At 36.7% G+C, this 17,702-nt stretch overlaps 1 protein-coding gene across 4 annotated transcripts in view; it reads right to left on the reverse strand.

Annotated features, from left to right (window-relative positions):
• The window catches only part of LOC137636604 (uncharacterized), a 155,267-nt gene that overhangs the window by 38,464 nt on the left and 99,101 nt on the right, over positions 1-17,702 (reverse strand). For 2 of the 4 annotated variants that reach the window (XM_068369006.1, XM_068369005.1), the window contains exons 64-82: positions 16,360-16,498; positions 14,108-14,216; positions 13,495-13,590; positions 11,231-11,344; positions 10,557-10,637; positions 9,949-10,147; positions 9,354-9,566; positions 8,460-8,634; positions 8,246-8,344; positions 7,943-8,114; positions 6,960-7,086; positions 6,127-6,302; positions 5,614-5,753; positions 4,874-5,001; positions 4,277-4,400; positions 3,395-3,507; positions 2,887-3,102; positions 1,007-1,187; positions 307-419 (exon numbers count right to left, since the gene is read on the reverse strand). In XM_068369006.1, the coding sequence (XP_068225107.1) occupies positions 307-419; positions 1,007-1,187; positions 2,887-3,102; positions 3,395-3,507; positions 4,277-4,400; positions 4,874-5,001; positions 5,614-5,753; positions 6,127-6,302; positions 6,960-7,086; positions 7,943-8,114; positions 8,246-8,344; positions 8,460-8,634; positions 9,354-9,566; positions 9,949-10,147; positions 10,557-10,637; positions 11,231-11,344; positions 13,495-13,590; positions 14,108-14,216; positions 16,360-16,498 (2,715 nt within the window). The remainder of the gene's footprint in view (positions 1-306; positions 420-1,006; positions 1,188-2,886; positions 3,103-3,394; positions 3,508-4,276; positions 4,401-4,873; positions 5,002-5,613; positions 5,754-6,126; positions 6,303-6,959; positions 7,087-7,942; positions 8,115-8,245; positions 8,345-8,459; positions 8,635-9,353; positions 9,567-9,948; positions 10,148-10,556; positions 10,638-11,230; positions 11,345-13,494; positions 13,591-14,107; positions 14,217-16,359; positions 16,499-17,702) is intronic. The other 2 variants (XM_068369008.1, XM_068369007.1) reach the window with 2 other exon arrangements.

A 17,702-nucleotide genomic window follows, 5' to 3' on the forward strand; every position in this document is an offset into this window, starting at 1 on the left:
GGATTCAAAAATAAGGTATTCAACTTTTAGGCATTTGTTTATAGACCTCATAGAAGCATCAACAAAACTCCTACAAACATCGATACTTGCATGTTACTTGTGTCTGCCCAGTATGGGTGTCCCGTGGAAATACAATGAATATTCTACCATCATTTAAAGGATTAAAAGCTTTAAAGACCTCTCATAAATGTCGGAGATAAAGGACCGCAACATCGCCATATCAAGCAGGACAATGCCCTAGAGACTGACCATGCTTATAAGATCATAGGACACCCAATGAGAACACAACAAGCGAAATCTACTCACCCGTACAAAAACGCTAGAAAAATGAAGGCAGCAAGATTTTCTCGGTAGATAAATTGTTGCTGGTTAAACACAAGTAGCACTCCAGCCATCAGTAACAGGTTCAGAGTTATCACCTGCAAAGGTTTCAAAGATTAAGTTATGCCATAGAATATTTAATACGTATTGAATACGGTCACTCGGTTGCTATGTCGAAAGATTACTGCATTGAGAGAGAGAGAGAGAGAGAGAGAGAGAGAGAGAGAGAGAGAGAGAGAGAGAGAGAGAGAGAGAGAGAGAGAGAGATGAAATAAGCTTTCATTCAGTTTTTCAATTCTGTTACATAAACAGAGAGAGAGAGTCTCTCTCTCTCTCTCTCTCTCTCTCTCTCTCTCTCTCTCTCTCTCTCTCTCTCTCTCTGGGCTATTTTTCCCTATTGGAGCCCTTGGACTTATAGCATCTTGCTTTCCAACTAGAGTTGTAGCTTAGCTAATAATAATAACAATAATAATAATAACAATAATAATAATAATATCAGAGACACAATTAGAATACCACTTATCTTTTGTGTTTCTACTAAAGATCAACTTTGCCAGACTGAAATAAACTTCTCTGCAGATTCCAGAGAGAAAGAACAAGAATATGATTAATGTTTTTCACATTAATGTAAATCAATTTTATCTAAAATTGCAGGAATGAAAAATCCTTATCAATTACAACTCACCAGGATATCCCAGATCATGTGCGCGGTCCAGTAAAGATTTCGACTGAGACCCGCAACGTACAGAACGGTTCTCTCTCCTCTGACTCTTTCGGCAACGACGTAACCTCCGGTTGCCGACGTTACGACTGTCAGCGACACGAGGATCAACAGCCCGATGCCTAGGTCAGCCACGTGCTGTTCGCTGTTGGGATAAAGTAAGCTGCGGTGAAGATGGAAATTATGTTTAGGTAGAAAAGAGGCCCTTTGCGTCAGTAGGCGTAAGAGGAGATGATGATGAGAAAAGAGGCCCTTTGCGTCAATAGGCGTAGGAGATGATGATGAGAAAAGAGGCCCTTTGTGTTAATAGGCGTAAGAGGAGATGATGATGAGAAAGAGGCCCTTTGTGTCAATAGGCATAGGAGGAGATGATGATGAGGAAAGAGGCCCTTTGTGTCAATAGGCGCAGGAGGAGATGATGATGAGAAAAGAGGCCCTTTGCGTCAATAGGCGTAGGAGATGATGATGATGAGAAAAGACTAACAAAAAGTGGCTTTACATAATTGGCAAGCAAATATCATCAGGTAATGTATGCCTTAGGTCAAAAGACAAGCATCAACATTCAGTGTGTATCTGGTGATAATAATAGGCAGACCACATTAGCTCTGGGATTCTGTCAATCTTTTTCATTTCTCTGGTCGACAAAAGGGCAAATTAATACTTCCGATTTGGTACTTGTGTTGTTATTTCAACCAAGAGTCAGGGATTTTCCAAGCACCTTCTATTAATGTGGCATAGCCATAGATGTATTTGCAAAGCAATGTTACAATAAAAGAAACTTTACACTCGCAAAATATTTCATTATAAATACTGTAGGAGAAATGGTCAATTAAAAGATGAATGATTTGAACTTGGTTTATCAAAGATGAAACAGAAGTCAAAATTATTTATTTTCTTTTCCAAACGTTTGTCAAATTATCACCAGCATTCCTTAGTTCATTTTTAAGCTTCTACAAAATTCTAAAAATACTTTTCATAGACTAGACATATGACTGCCTAAGTAAGCCGCCATAACAACACTGGTCTTCAATGTAAATATATAAGTTTTCTTGTAAGGGGACAACTTTAAGATGCGTAAAGATAGAATGGGGGTCACCATCAATTCAAGAAATTAATTTCCCTCTTCTTGACATCTGTAGGCTTGAGACAATACAGTACTTGCCAAATTTGCCTTCTGATCAATGGATATTAAAACGATGAGTTTTTCCTTTATCTTTTCATTATTAGATTACGGTTAAGTGAAAATACCATAATTCTTAGAGATGGTTTGACTATGTAGAAAGAATGGAGGGTAAAAAGCTGGCAAGGGCTGTATAATTTGGATATATTAGTGAGGGATGAAGAGAGGAAATGCTGAATGAGAGAAAAGGGCTATTAGAGAGGATGGGTCATATATGAAGTCCAAAAATATTTACAAACAAGATAGATGTAAACAATGCAGTGGGATTAACCCTTTTACCCCCAAAGGACGTACTGGTACGTTTCACAAAACTCATCCCTTTACCCCCATGGATGTACCGGTACGTCCTTGCAAAAAACTGCTATTTACATTTTTTTTTGCATATTTTTGATAATTTTTTGAGAAACTTCAGGCATTTTCCAAGAGAATGAGACCAACCTGACCGCTCTATTACAAAAATTAAGGCTCTTAGAGCAATTTAAAAAATATATACTGCAAAATGTGCTTGAAAAAAAATAACCCCTGGGGGTTAAGGGTTGGAAAGTTCCGAATAGCCTGGGGGAAAAAGGGTTAAGATGGTTTAACACACTGCTAATGGGCATCCTACAAAGTTGCATTGTACCAATAATGAAGATATATGAAAATACAGAACTTAATAGCTTACACCGTCATGCTCGAAAGGCTGTTCTTTGTAAACTTGATGGGATGGTTAACGGTGCTGATGTTGAAATCCTTCCCGACGAGCCTCTTGAGCCGGGCATTGTTGAAGAGGCTGAGATAGGCCGGGAGAGCGTGGTAAACGGAGTTGTCGTACCACACCACCGCTTGAGACCCTCCTTCACCGTTGGTACCCGCGGTGCCGAGGGTGAGACCGCTGAACCTGGTGGATGTGAGAAATACAGAAATACCTCAGGATACAAATCTAATCCGTTCCAGATTGGCTTTAGTAACATTATTTTTTCGTTGGATGAAATAGAGCCAAATACATCTGAATTTTCTTTCGTATCCTGAGTATTTTTTCATATCAAAGCGGAAAAAATCTTTACGTCGAGGTTTTCATATACAGAATCTTTCATATCCTCAGGTATTACAGTATATAGTACAGAGTAACTAGGCTAATGTGCCGAAGGCTCGAAACATTTCAAACAGGAAGTTTTTTCCGAGTTACTTACCTTCTTTGTAAATATTTTCCTTTGGTTCCAATCAGCCAATCACTGAGGCTCGACTGATCCGTCACGTTCATCCAGCACATATTATCTCTGCAGAGGCACTTGCTATCTTCAACCTGGAAACAAGAGTTAACTTGCTATTTACAACGGATTTTGGCGTAGGATAAATCTATTTTTGGGCTCAAGCCATGACGTCCTGATGGAAGTTCCTTCCGGCAGCTTCCTAAATATACCAAGGCACTTCCCCCTATTTTGGGGGGTAGCTGACATCAAACAAATGAAACAAAAAAGGAGACGTCTCCTCTCTATGTTCCTCCCAGCCTGACAAGGGACTCAACCAAGTTCGGCTTCCTACTGTATAATATTACTGCGAGTGATATTACAAGAGAATTACCGTCAGGTATCACGGGGTTCTAACCCCCGGAACGACTATCCTAAGATATTGTGTATAATCAGGGACGTATCCTTAGATATTTGATTGGTTATTTAGGAAGTATCATTATATGATGTATTGGTTACATACAGGAAATGATTCAGACAAAATAGTGCGACCTTAAAAAGGTTTAATAAAGATTTTAGATCAAAGTTGAGCCACATCGAACTGCTTAAAATTAAAATATCAAACCAGTGGTTATGATGATAATAATGGCTAACATAAGTCTTTTTATACTTTATATATGACATTGTTTTAATGTTGTTACTGTTTTTAAAATATTTTGTTAATTTTTTTCTCATATGGTTTAATTATTTCCTTATTTCCTTTCCTCACTGGGCTATTTTTCCCTGTTGGAGGCCTTGGGCTTATAGCATCTTGCTTTTCCAACTAGGGTTGTAGCTTGACTATTAATAATGATAATAATAATACTGTAGTGACGTTTTACTCACCAGAATCGAACTGTTGCAATTGAGGCCCCCTTCACTCGCTTTCCCTGACGTTGAAGGACAGGTCTGCCATTCTCCTCCTCCAGTGACTTCCGTGGCAAGTCCAATCATCGACTGATTCATAGTCCTGTTGATAAGATTATATTTGAGCTGTATGTTGTAGCTTAAAACAGTACCTCTAAACTATGAATACACATAATTCTGAACCACATATATATACTGTATGAAAAACAACAACAAATGCAGCTGTTTCTAGTCCACTCAGGGACAAAAGCCTCATATATGTCAATTCATTTCTAGGGTTAGGCCAGTTTTCATCACCACGCTGGCCAGTGCAGATTGGTAATGGTAAGGATTTCTGTCTGATTACTCACTGCAACTAACCTAGTACGGGTGGCCCTGACTAGCACACCTTTGCTGATTACGGCGATATACAAACCATTTCAACCACGTTAAGGCATAATGTATACTCATTTGGTACTTCTTGACACAAGAATTAATACAAGGAGCTTAAGTATAAAGGAGAAAATTATACAACAGTATTGACTACAGTACATAGTTCATAGCGAGAGCGAGAGTTGGGAACATGGCGAGGCAAACCTGATATATGCGACGGAAGGGTCGTACAACTCCGGCTTCAAAGAAAGGGGCTTCGACTCTTCGAACATTGGTCTGATGATAGATCCCAGCATGGCTAAGATGACGAAGATCAGAGGTAAAATGAACATCTAAAAAGGTGAGAAAATTCAGGTAAAATTTAGTAGAAAATTGGCTGAAAGACAATCACTAAACAAAATGTTAGATTAACATTATATTGACAATTCGTGAGCATAAATCGTAACCTGAAGAATGAGAAAAATAAATTCAGTGCTTAACCCTTTTACCCCCAAAGGACGTACTGGTACGTTTCATAAAAGCCATCCCTTTACCCCCATGGACGTACCGGTACGTCCTTGCAAAAAAATGCTATAAATTTTTTTTTTCATATTTTTGATAATTTTTTGAGAAAATTCAGGCATTTTCCAAGAGAATGAGACCAACCTGACCTCTCTATGACAAAAATTAAGGCTGTTAGAGCAACTAAAAAAAAATATACTGCAAAATGTGCTGGGAAAAAAATAACCCCCTGGGGGTTAAGGGTTGGAAATTTCCAAATAGCCTGGGGGTAAAAGGGTTAATTGTTACAGATTCAAATGAAATTTTAAGAAGACATAGTTATTAAAAGTGTAAAAGCCAATTGAGGTACATTGTGATTTGATAATAAATTACTATTGAATGTTTTATCCATTAACAAAGTAGACTAAAAACAAAAATTTTAAAGGAAATACAATAGAACTCACTTGCATGTAGAAGTCCCATCTCCTTCCATGAGACATCAAGCGCTTGTATAAAACAGCGGCCAGTCTCTGGAAAAGAAGACCGGCACCGTCTAACGTCTGGCTCGGCTTGAAGTTATAGGCTCCCTTGACCTTCTCTTCCACTGGTGATAAGAGGAAAGATAAAACATGAGTAATAGGAGTATAATTTGAATAAGCATGTTATGTTTAAATGCCAAAGAGCCATACGGAGAATGCATGAAAGTAAGAGGTCCAGAAAAGATTCTGCCACCTTTAAGACATTTTATACATGACTGGTACATAGAAATAGACATTTTCATTACATATATAAGTATGAAAATAATGTATAAACACAAAAAAATACAGATCGGGAACTAATGAAGCCTTGGCAGAATAATCCGACCCTTTAAATCAAATACGTCATGAAAGGATCAGCTTTTCCAAGAAACCAGCTGAGAAAATCTTAGGAGATATTTTCATCTTGAGTAACTGCCGAATACCTTCGCATTATCTTACTTTCAGTGTGATGCATCATGGGAGCTGTTCGCGACGGGCTGGCTATTCCACTGTCCAGGTTGTTGATGGCGTCTAAGGCAATGACCACGTCCTCCAAATTAGTTGGTCTCACCTCCAAAGAGGAGAATCCTAATTCCTCCAGACGACTTTCAAGTTCGCCAAACATTTCTGATATCCTGTGAGACATTGATATTGCTTCATGAAAGGTATTCAGACAAAAGATTTTCCATTTACAATACTAAAACTGTCATGACTCCAAAAGTTACAATGAAATATAGTGTCTTAATAAGCATGTAAGAAAGATGACTAAAACTGGTGGTAGAATTACAACAGATGTTTAGACAAATAAGATCAAATATTCACTAATAAGGTTATTTGAAAAGTTAGGAGATAAAGAGAAAACTTACAGGCAACATATTTAGATCTGTAAAAAGCTTCGAATAGAAAACCATAATGAGGCAATGTTGCAGATGTAAGGTAGAGATAAAAAAATTTTATGATGGGAAAGAAAAGGTTACTAAATTATGTACAGCAGTTTGTAAGGGATTCAACATACTACTGATGAGCCTTCTATGCAAGTGAATGAAGCAGCTAATGACGAAGTTTTCCAAAGCAGTTTTCATGATTCAGCAACTATGGTCCGAATGTCTTTTTATGCTAAAGTGAAAAACATTGCATAACACATCATTTATAATGATTTTAACAAGAACTCCGAGTCACATTTCTAGACTTTCATTAGGCTCAATTGATGGATCTGTACCGAGAAAAGCGAAGTATCTGAGGTAGGTCGCAGAAAACCTTTGGAGGTTGGTATGAGGAATCCAATACTGTACCTGTTTTCTTCTCCTTTTGTATTCGTGAGGGGTAGACAGTAAGTTCTTTCTCCATTTATGGCTTCCAGTAATTTTGCGTTGGACACGTATTTTGTGATCAATTTCCAGACTCCATCGGTATTTTGCTCTGGAAATAAATGAGGGAATATTAGCAAATGACTTTTGACCAAAAGATGTTTTTTAATGAAAATATTACCCAAAAAATTTTCAAAATGATTTGTATTTTTCCTAACTATACAAACCTAAGTCATTTCATAAAAGTACAGTATAATTTCAGAAGCTGGAAACAGGGCTGTTAAAATTTATAACAAGGTGTCGGTAGTTACTGGCAGGTGGCAGGGAATCCCTCCCACCCACCAGTACACCAGTAAGCCACTTTGACCTAAACCTAAGAATTGCGGGGCAGTTGAGCCAAGAAGCGTAAGTTATTAAAGAATTACGGTTTGTATTGTTACCATGTCAGAATGTCAGACAACCTAAATTCACTAAATTATAACTGTGTAGGAATGAAAGGGCTTTAACAATCCTCCTGTTGATGGCTCACTGAATTGTATATGTTATATTTTTCTCTCGTATAACCAAATTTACACCTTCCATCAAATACAAATAGAACCTCATTTGCAAATTATCTTTTGGCCTTTGAATATAAAATTGAATAAGGACAACACTCACTTGTTCCAGATTGTTTTTTCTCTTCCTCTGGTTAAAGATTTTAGTGACTCAGAGTTGAAAATAAATATGGATTGTAAGATGGTAATCAGTACTTAGAAATTTATAAAAACTTATAATCCATGTTAATCAAGATAGCATAGTGCAAAAAATTATATTTTAAAATTATTTAGATCTGTAAATTTAAGAAATCTACAGAGATTTTTTAAAAATTGGTTTATTTGTAATTGTTATCACCTATGAAAAACCCTAAACTTAAGTCTCTTGCGTACAGTCCTTGTATTAATCGATACGTTATTCAAAACAGAACTTACTTCCAAATCCGACCTCGGAAAAACCAATACCCTGGTCCTTCGAGAAGATCTTTTCTTGGATTTGCTCGATGTCGGATTTGGTGAGGTCTTTCCTGTTGCTGAGCGTGATGCTGTAACCAGAGCCGTATTCGGATTTTAGGGCCAGTGGAGATCCGACGCAAAGTAACTGACCCTGAGAATGGAAATGAGTGCATTTATAACAAGACAACTTTTGAATTTCATTTATTATTCTATTCATCTAAACACAAGACAATTTCAATGTTCTGAAATATATGTATTTAAACACATCTTACTGAAAGGTACCTGATGCAAAATGGCCACTCTGTCAGCTAATGTCTCGGCCTCATCAAGGTGGTGCGTCGTGAACAGTATCGTCCTTCCGCCGCGGTTACTGCTGATCACCTGTTCCGAGTAAGAGCGCCAATTAGAATGATGGGACCCAAACCAACACACAAACATATCACAACTATCGAAAGAAGCCAAGGTCATTAAAGAGGGATGAAGCTAAACCACTCACCTCCCACATGGCCGTACGGGCAGCGGGGTCTACGCCGGAAGTTGGCTCGTCGAGAATGATGAGTTTGGAGCGACCCACAAAGGCGAGAGCCAGACACAAGCGTCTGCGCATGCCTTCCGACAACTGACGGCCGATATACTGTCGATGGTTGAACAGACCCATGTCCACCATTACACTGGGGAAGTAAAATGGTCGAATGTTACTTGTGTAAACCGATTACTTGTGCAACTGTAGATAATTTTACTAAAAGGGAAAATAAATACATCTTAAAAGAATGAGAAATTGATTCACCCTCTCGCTGACTACCATTTATTATTATTACCTCGGAGTTCCTAACAGTCGCTTCCATTTTTGTATTGTTTTAGACAATTTCAAACTCTCTTTCCAGTCTCGGCAATTTCAACTCATAATCACAAACTAACTCAGCATTATCTTTTCCATCTGTTACCTCTTTTTCAAGCAACAAACTTGCATATACGTCCGCCTTTTCAATGATTTCTAATTGTTAATTTCATTAAGATAGCAATGAGCTGTGTAGGTATATCACATGCTTATCTCAAACACATTTGTTCAGTCTTTAATCCAGATTGACATTTTTTCAATCTAGACTTTATATACACTTGAGGAAAATTCTTTTTTCACTTTACTTATACACACAAACTCATCACCTGCTCACTGCAAATTCTTGCTTATAAAATCAAGATTATTACTTCAACACTATACTGTAGATCTTTCCTATATTCATATTATCCCTGGTTTATTCTAGAATCCTACACTCCAAATTTCCACCTCTTCTCAGTAGACGCATCAAAGGAATTTACTCAAAACCCTCAGTTCTCTTTCTTTCTTAACCGTAACTAACAACTCACAGCTCTATTCTCCCCATCCACTTACGTGTTGACTTCCTCGTCGGCCCGTTCGTGAGGTGTGCCCTTCAGGATGGTGAAATAAAGCAAAGTTTCTCGCACTGTCATCAGAGGAAAGAGGACCGACTCTTGAGGGCACAGCCCAATGAAAGACCGGGCCTTGTTCCACGAAGTCCTGATGTCGTGCCCATAGACCTGGATGCTGCCAGACGTTGTCTCTATCTCCCGTGTGATGGCCGAACTGTAATATGAAAAGAGGAATGATAAAAGACAATCTTACAGAATAGGGTGATTAAATTACCAGCTGTATTGACAGAAAGCTCCTGGTTAATCGTAAATGGAATTCATATTTCTATTGGCTCTAGAAAATATCATAATGAAATGAGCCACCAACAGTAGACGACACACAGAACATTCTAAACAGACTATTATTATTACTAGCTAAGCTACAACCCTGATTGGAAAAGCAGGATGCTATAAGCCCAAGGGCTCCATCAGGAAAAAATAGCCCAGTGAGGAAAGGAAATAAAGGAAAAAACTACAAGAGAAGTAATAAACAACTGAAATAAAATATTTCAAGAACAATTACAAATTAAAATAGATCTAAAAGCAGCATTACTCACATAATAGTAGTTTTCCCTGCACCATTATGGCCCAAGAGGGCCAGTATCTGACCCTCGTAGAGTTCCAGATTTAGGTTTTGCACGGCCACTTTGGAACGTCCCCTCTGGTGGAAGATTCTCCGCAGACCCAAGATGCTCAGGCCCTTCTGGAGGCTCTGCTTGAGTCCAGGGTCCACATCCAGGACTTGGATGTTTGGCTCTGGTTTGCGAGAGAGATGAAACGTTAAAGAAACCATCTGATACAAATAAACTCGGTGCTGTAAGATAACCACTTTGCTTGTCATGTTTAGCATTGTTTTATGGATTGGAAAAAAAACTACTACAATACTTTAAAAACATTAATTTAATTTCTAACTAGATAACCTCAAGATTTTAGAAGAAACTGATGCAATAGATACTCAAAAGTAGTTTATAGATATGATTAGCATTAACAGCATAAGAAAACACTAACATTCACACCTTGCAAGGTATTCAAGTTTAATCTAAGCTCTTCAATCAGGAAATTCTGTTTACTAACTACCCTATAGGTAAGTACCCAATGTCAAATCAATTCAAATTAAATGCTACATACTATTATACTATTAACGATAACCTTAGTGTTTACATACTATTTTTAGGGGTCTTCGACTCCGAGGACTCTTTGGCGGGCGGGGAAACTTTGTTGCCGTGGTCACAGTTGCAACACACCGCTGGAAGATTAGTGCATATGCAACATTCGGTTAGAAATGAACTCTAAATACATTAATGCTCTCTATAGTAGGGGTCTCCATTATCAAGTGCTAGAACATTCTCTGGAAGGTTAAAAATGAACATCCACGAAGACATGCTGAATTAGTTATCTGCATACATTAAAAAAGGATATGTTATGATGTATATTTTAAACTTTTAAAATGCCAGTACAGTAACACGTTTTTAAAATGCTAATTACTTTATAATGATGCATGCATACACTTCTTTTCATGAATTGTAAAGGAAATGATAGGAAAGCCGCTGCTACAGGAAAAGCTGAAAGGCAAACTAAATACTATAAGTATCATAATTTTGATGATTCAAAACACATTAAAAAAGAGTAAGCTGTTATGGGGCATATCTGCAGTAAGAAAAGCTGTAATAATAACTACATAATTGTCCAAGCAGGTCGGTATAGGCCAGGATGAATACTACAGGTCAACTCAACCTAAGGACTAGAGAAATTCATATCCGAGGTTAGAAAATTTCAGCTACGGTACCATCCATGCAGGAAGGTAGGGTTGGGATAGCGGCAAACACGCATTTCTCGTACCCTGAAAGATGTTGAAAGTAAAATCGTTGCCTCTTTTATATGTGCCGTACCCTTGCCAGTCCGGAAGGGACGTCATTTCCGATGTTCCTTTGGTGCAGATGTATTGGAAAGGCCCTGAATAATATTTAATAATTATAAGATAAGTGGCCTTCACAGTTTTAAAATCCCAAGCAATAACGTATGACATAATTGGCTTTTGCAGTTTCTTAACCCTTCTACCCCCAATGGACGTACTGGTACGTTTCAGAAAACTCATCCCTTTACCCCCATGGACGTACCGGTACATCCTTGCAAAAAAACGGCTATATACATTTTTTTTGGCCTATTTTTTAAAACTTTATGAGAAACTTCAGGCATTTTCCAAAAGAATGAGACCAACCTGACCTCTCTATGACGAAAATTAAGACTGTTAGAGGAGTTTATTAAAAAAAATATATTGCAAAATGTGCTTGAAAAAGAAAACGCCTGGGGGTTAAGGGTTGGAAAGTTCCAAATAGCTTGGGGGTAAAAGAGTTAAGTGCCAAATTATTCATTGCATAGCTAAAGGAATACATAACTGTTTAATCACTATACGCAATGTATATACATACACATTATTACTAAATATACGATAATGGACTTTTATGGTTCATATAATGTCAAACTATTACTGGAATAGCTAGACGATACAATAAGAGTTTAATTAGTGTACGTACTGTAAATGCACATTGTCACGAACATAAAGATAAATGCATTTAAAATACACACATTTAGATCAGTAAACATAGAAACGGACAATCTATGTTATTTTCTAATCTGTAATTTAGGATAACCAAATGGAGTAGTGAAAAAAAGTCTTAAACAATTCTCCATAATGATAATTTGTATATCAGTACTGTAAGGACAGTGAGACGAGCTATCACCAACGACAACTGACAGTTTATTCAAACATACGTGGGAATATAATACAGGGTGCGGACGGAAAAGTAGCATGCGCGCAGGCGCCAATTCGGCTTGAACTAAACGCCAAAATATGTGTTTTTTCACACATACAAATACTTGAATTACAAGTCAATAGAAATAGGTAATGAAATAATAAATACATGAAATTGTAGCTCTGAGGGAGCGGAATAAATATATACAGTTAGCCACAGTGTGGTGAAAGAAGAATTTAAATAAAATAAGAGAATTCGGTGAAATTGCTGGACGACGGAGGAATGATGTCCTTACAGTACAAATACAAATCAACAAAATCTAATATTAATCATTTCTAATTCATATAAAGATTTTTCCCATCACAGCAGTTGTGTACGCAAAGATACCAGGTTCACAGTTCATGTATTTACTAGTAACTGGATTGATAATAAATCTCGAATGAGTTCGTCCCTTCTCTAAAAAATCTCACAGACTTTAGGTGTTTAAAGGTTTAAAGGTTTAAAGGCCACTCATGAATGGCAGAGGCAAGGGACAGTGACATTGCCCTAGCAATCAGGACAATGCCGTAGAGACCGACCATATATTATATGATCAGTGCTCCAGCTTCCTCTCCACCCAAGTTAGGACCAGGGAGGGCCAGGCTGTGGCTACTGATGACTCAGCAGATAGACCTATAGGCTCACCCAAATCCCCCAACCTTAGCTCACAAGGCAGAGATGTTACCAATCAGGCCACAGCAACTGTATACTATGTCTTTTAGTCTAATCATTTCAGTATTTTTCAGACCCTATTCATAATTTTCCAAATGCCTACACAAATCTAAGCTTGAAACCTATTTTCAAAAGGGCAACACCCTCACACACGAACAAATGTATCCAGTCAGTTAGTGAGATTTATCCAAAGTGTTGCCCCATATGAAATTCATTGCTATTTTTTTTTTTTATTAATCATAGTTATTTATTCTGCATTCATTATTACTATCATTATAAGCCAAGATGCAACCCTAGTTATTAAAGGAGAATTCTGTAAGCCTTAAAGCCCCAAAAGGGAAAATGAATCTTGCTTTGAATGTTTTGTCACAAGTTTTTAATGAGCTCATATTCTCATATAAACAAGATGGTAAGTTTGTCATGTATTATTTTACCTCAAACTCCAAAAATTGATTGAATATTTATCCATCTGTAGAGGGCATATATTGTCTTTTATTCTAATAAAACCATAAAATAATTTTCTTTCTGTTATACCACAATAGCCATCTTAAATACTGTATCTATAGTTGTTCTACTGATTATATTTAACAACTTTTTGTACCTCGGGTAACATTTGAAATGGTTAATTCATTTTCTTACCATTTGCAAGGGCTGTACAAATAAGCGCTAGTATGTAAAACAGAACGGCATCCGCTATCAGCATCACCATCGTGAGGCCCAGAGTCAATTCAGTACCTGAAATAGAAAAACTAATTACAAAAAATCTAATGAAATCGTCCCTCTGTTGATAAAATGTTCATCTTCAACTATGCAATAATTATTTTTTAACATGCAGTCAAATGATGGTATTAAAGATCGCGGGAATTTACGGAAGACATCAAACACGAGAATCTGTATCATATCGTGGATCAATTATGAGAAATAAAATGGTTGGTACGAAGCCTCGCGACTCATTGTGGTATACAGTATGAGGTCACACCTCAATGGCGATCATTATTGTTAACCCTTTGAGTACCATTAGGAGTAATTCATGTCTACCATACTCTTCCCTTCAGTACTATTGGACGTAATTTACATCCCTGGATTACCACCGTTTTCTTTCTCTCATTATTTACATACATGAAAATTCTACAAAACATTTAACATTATATAACAATGGAGAGTAAATCAATCAATAAATAACATTTTGGAGGAAGGAAATATAAAGAACAAATTTAACAAAACTTATGAGAACAGAACAAACAGTACTTACCTTTCAATGGCGGCATCCAAATGTTCTCATAACCGAGTCCAATGCCTAGCAGCTCGTACTGGCAGATGATTCGGAAACCAAATCCGAAGGCCGAGGGCGGCAATAAACACTGAAAGGAAATACAAGTGGATGAAAGAGACGTGAAGATACGGCCAAAGTATTTAACCCTTTAACCCCCAAAGGACGTACTGGTACGTTTCACAAAACTCATCCCTTTACCCCCATTGACGTACCGGTACGTCCTTGCAAAAAACAGCTTTATACATTTTTTTTTGCATATTTTTGATAACTTCATGAGAAACTTCAGGTATTTTCCAAAAGAATGAGACCAACCTGATCTCTCTATGACAAAAATTAAGGCTGTTAGAGCAATTTAAAAAAAAATATATTGCTAAATGTGCTTGAAAAAAAAAAAAAAAAAAACACCCGGGGGTTAAGGGTTGGAGAGTTCCAAATAGATTGGGGGTAAAAAGGGTTAAGTATCCACTTATCTTCAATTCTTATGAGATGAGAAAGGAGACAAGGTTTTTGAGCAAACCTCAATTCTTAATCAGAGTAGGATGGAGAAAGAGCTGATGTTTTGTAGAACTATGCTATTTCCAGACTATATGCAGACAACTATTATCTATTAATTCATCCGATAATAAGTCATACTTTAGGTGCGTGAGACTAGCATTAGGGTTGCTGTGGCCTGGCTGGTAACGTCTCTGCCTGGTGTTTACCAGTCGGGGGTTCGAGTCCCGATCAGACTCGTTAGTGCCATTAGTGTCTGGAACCTTACCATCCTTGTGAGCTAAGCTTGGCGAGTTTGGGGGAGCCTATAGGTCTATCTGCTGAGTCATCAACAGCCACTGCCTGGCCCTCCCCTGGTCCTAGCTTGGGTGGAGAGGAGGCTTGGGCGCTGATCATATAATATATGGTCAGTCTCTAGGGCATTGTCCTGATTGCTAGGGCAATGTCACTGTCCCTTGCCTCTGCCATTCATGAGCGACCTTTAAACCTTTAAAACCTTTAAATGCTTGATACAGTAATAGGAAGGATATCTGAGAAAGTATTTATACTAACAAAGGTAATAAAGGTTAACTAAGATTAAAATGAATTTAATAATAAGCACTAACAAAAAACTGTAATAAGGGTCAGCTAAGATTAAGGTGCAAGAGGAATATTAACCCATACTGCCAATGAGTATAAGGGTCAGATTTCTCAAAACTTCAATAAAACAAAGGACACTAAATAGGGTTTAGAATTTAACTTTTTTCCTAGATTTTGACAAAGGATGTTTTGCCTTCAGGCATATTCAAACAACAAATACATCTTAAAGAAAGATAAAATGTCATATTAAGACTTTATATGGTGGCCTGATGAATTAATATAAATGGAGAGTCAAATGAATACTCATTTATATTGTTTACTGTGGGCATATTAGTATTTAGAAGCATGTATTGACTTTTTTCATCTGTCTTTTAAATATATGCTTGAGGTTAATACAAGAGATTAGATCTTCATTTATTACTATATATCCATTCTTCATTTAATTTCCGGGACTTACATACTTACGGCTGACTCTGTACTTAACTATAAGTAAAAGTTCTCCTTCAAAGTTCTATTGTAAGATGAATTTGTCTTGATAAATACATAGGGAGTTTAATGGCAGGACAGGATTAGAAATGAAACTAGAAGAGATTCCTCGAGTGCCATATGTGAATGAGATCATGACGAGGGGTAAATGGAGGTGTTTCGCGCATGCTCTTCCCACTCCCCAAGAGAGATTAGTTCAACAAACATTCAGGTGGGCTCCACAAGGCACTAGAAGAGTTGGAAGACCAAAACCTACATGGCTGAGGACTATGAAATGCAAAGAAGGAGATGATGAATGGAGAAGTATTGAATTAAAAGCTCAAGATAGAGACGACCGGCGAAATCTAACTGAGGCCCTTTGCATCAAAAGGCGTAGGAGGAGATGATGATGATGATGATGAAATATATTTTTAAAAAATTCTAAGATAAAATAAAGGTTCTGCAATCATTATTTCTATTATTTTAAGGACTGAAAAATGTACATAACATAAGTAATTCACATGCAGACAAAAAATTCTGATACAAATACTGTATATGCAAAAATACACTGTATGACTGCAATATTGATGGTACTATTCCCATTATTGTAAGAAATTAGATACATATACAATTTCACGCTAAATATAGAGACGTGCGCTACACGCAAGTGCGTACCGCACGGCTGGAATGCTTACCGACAGGATGATTCCAAAGAGTGGTACGTTGACGTGCAAAACGGAGACGGTGATGAACGGAACATTGAAGACGAGCAAACTCATGACTCCGATAAACACAGCCATGACGGGTCCTTTCACCGTGCAGGATACCAAGTAACTGTTGATGAAAAGTTAAATAAGTACGCAAGAGTTCCTCGGGAAATTTCAAGGCCTCGGAAAATAATTGGGTATGTCTAGCTGTTATATTTATCTATCAATACAGTGAACCCTCGCTACTTCGCGGTTCGACCATCGCGGATTCACCACTTCGCGGATTTTTTCCATAACCCATATATATACAGTAACATATATATATATATATATATATATATATATATATATATATATATATATATATATATATATATATATATGTATGCATGTATTTATGTATATATGTATGTATGTATATATGTAGGTATGTATATGTGTATACATATATATATATATATATATATATATATATATATATATATATATATATATATATATATATATATATATATATATATATATATATATATATATATATATATATATATATATATATATACATACATACATATATATATATATATATATATATATATATATATATATATATATATATATATATATATATATATATATATATATATCTAAAGTAGGAAGATGTGATGTAGTTCTAAGGGAATAGTATGGGAAATATGTCTGGGTAATAAGCAAAGCTCTACCTCCAGTTTGTTTCTTCATTATGATCAGAGATAAATGTAAACAAAGCATTGGTTGCCATTTTTTAACGTGCTTTTTAGCGTGTTTAGGAAACGCATGATATAAAATTGCCTTTAATAGTTGTGCCTGTTTTAGTTTAGGGTACTGTAGTACATGCATTAAGTGTTCTGTACATTAAAGGGTAGTTTGTTAACAGTACTACGTACAAGGGAAGGTTTTAAAAGTCTGAATATACATGTTGAATAAATAGGTAAATATGGTGTCACTACTTCGCGGATTTTCACCTATCGCGGCCGCGTCTGGAACCTATCTACCGCGATAAACGAGGGTTCACTGTATACTAAAAACCTGAAAATCAGTTCATATAGTATCATTGTTGTTTGAGGGTACACTGGGGCAAACTATTCTATTTATTTCTCTTCCTTTTTTTTTTTTTTAAGTTTTTTACAGTTTATATATGAAAGATTTGCTAACCTAATATTCTCAAGTCTGACATAACCACGGCAAGGATATCAATAAAATTACTAATCTCCCTTATTTAACAAAAAGCAAATATCTGGTTACACACACACACACACACATATATATATATATATATATATATATATATA

Source organism: Palaemon carinicauda, unplaced genomic scaffold (genome assembly GCF_036898095.1).
Source record: "Palaemon carinicauda isolate YSFRI2023 unplaced genomic scaffold, ASM3689809v2 scaffold34, whole genome shotgun sequence".
In the NCBI taxonomy this organism is placed as follows: Eukaryota; Metazoa; Arthropoda; class Malacostraca; order Decapoda; family Palaemonidae; genus Palaemon; species Palaemon carinicauda.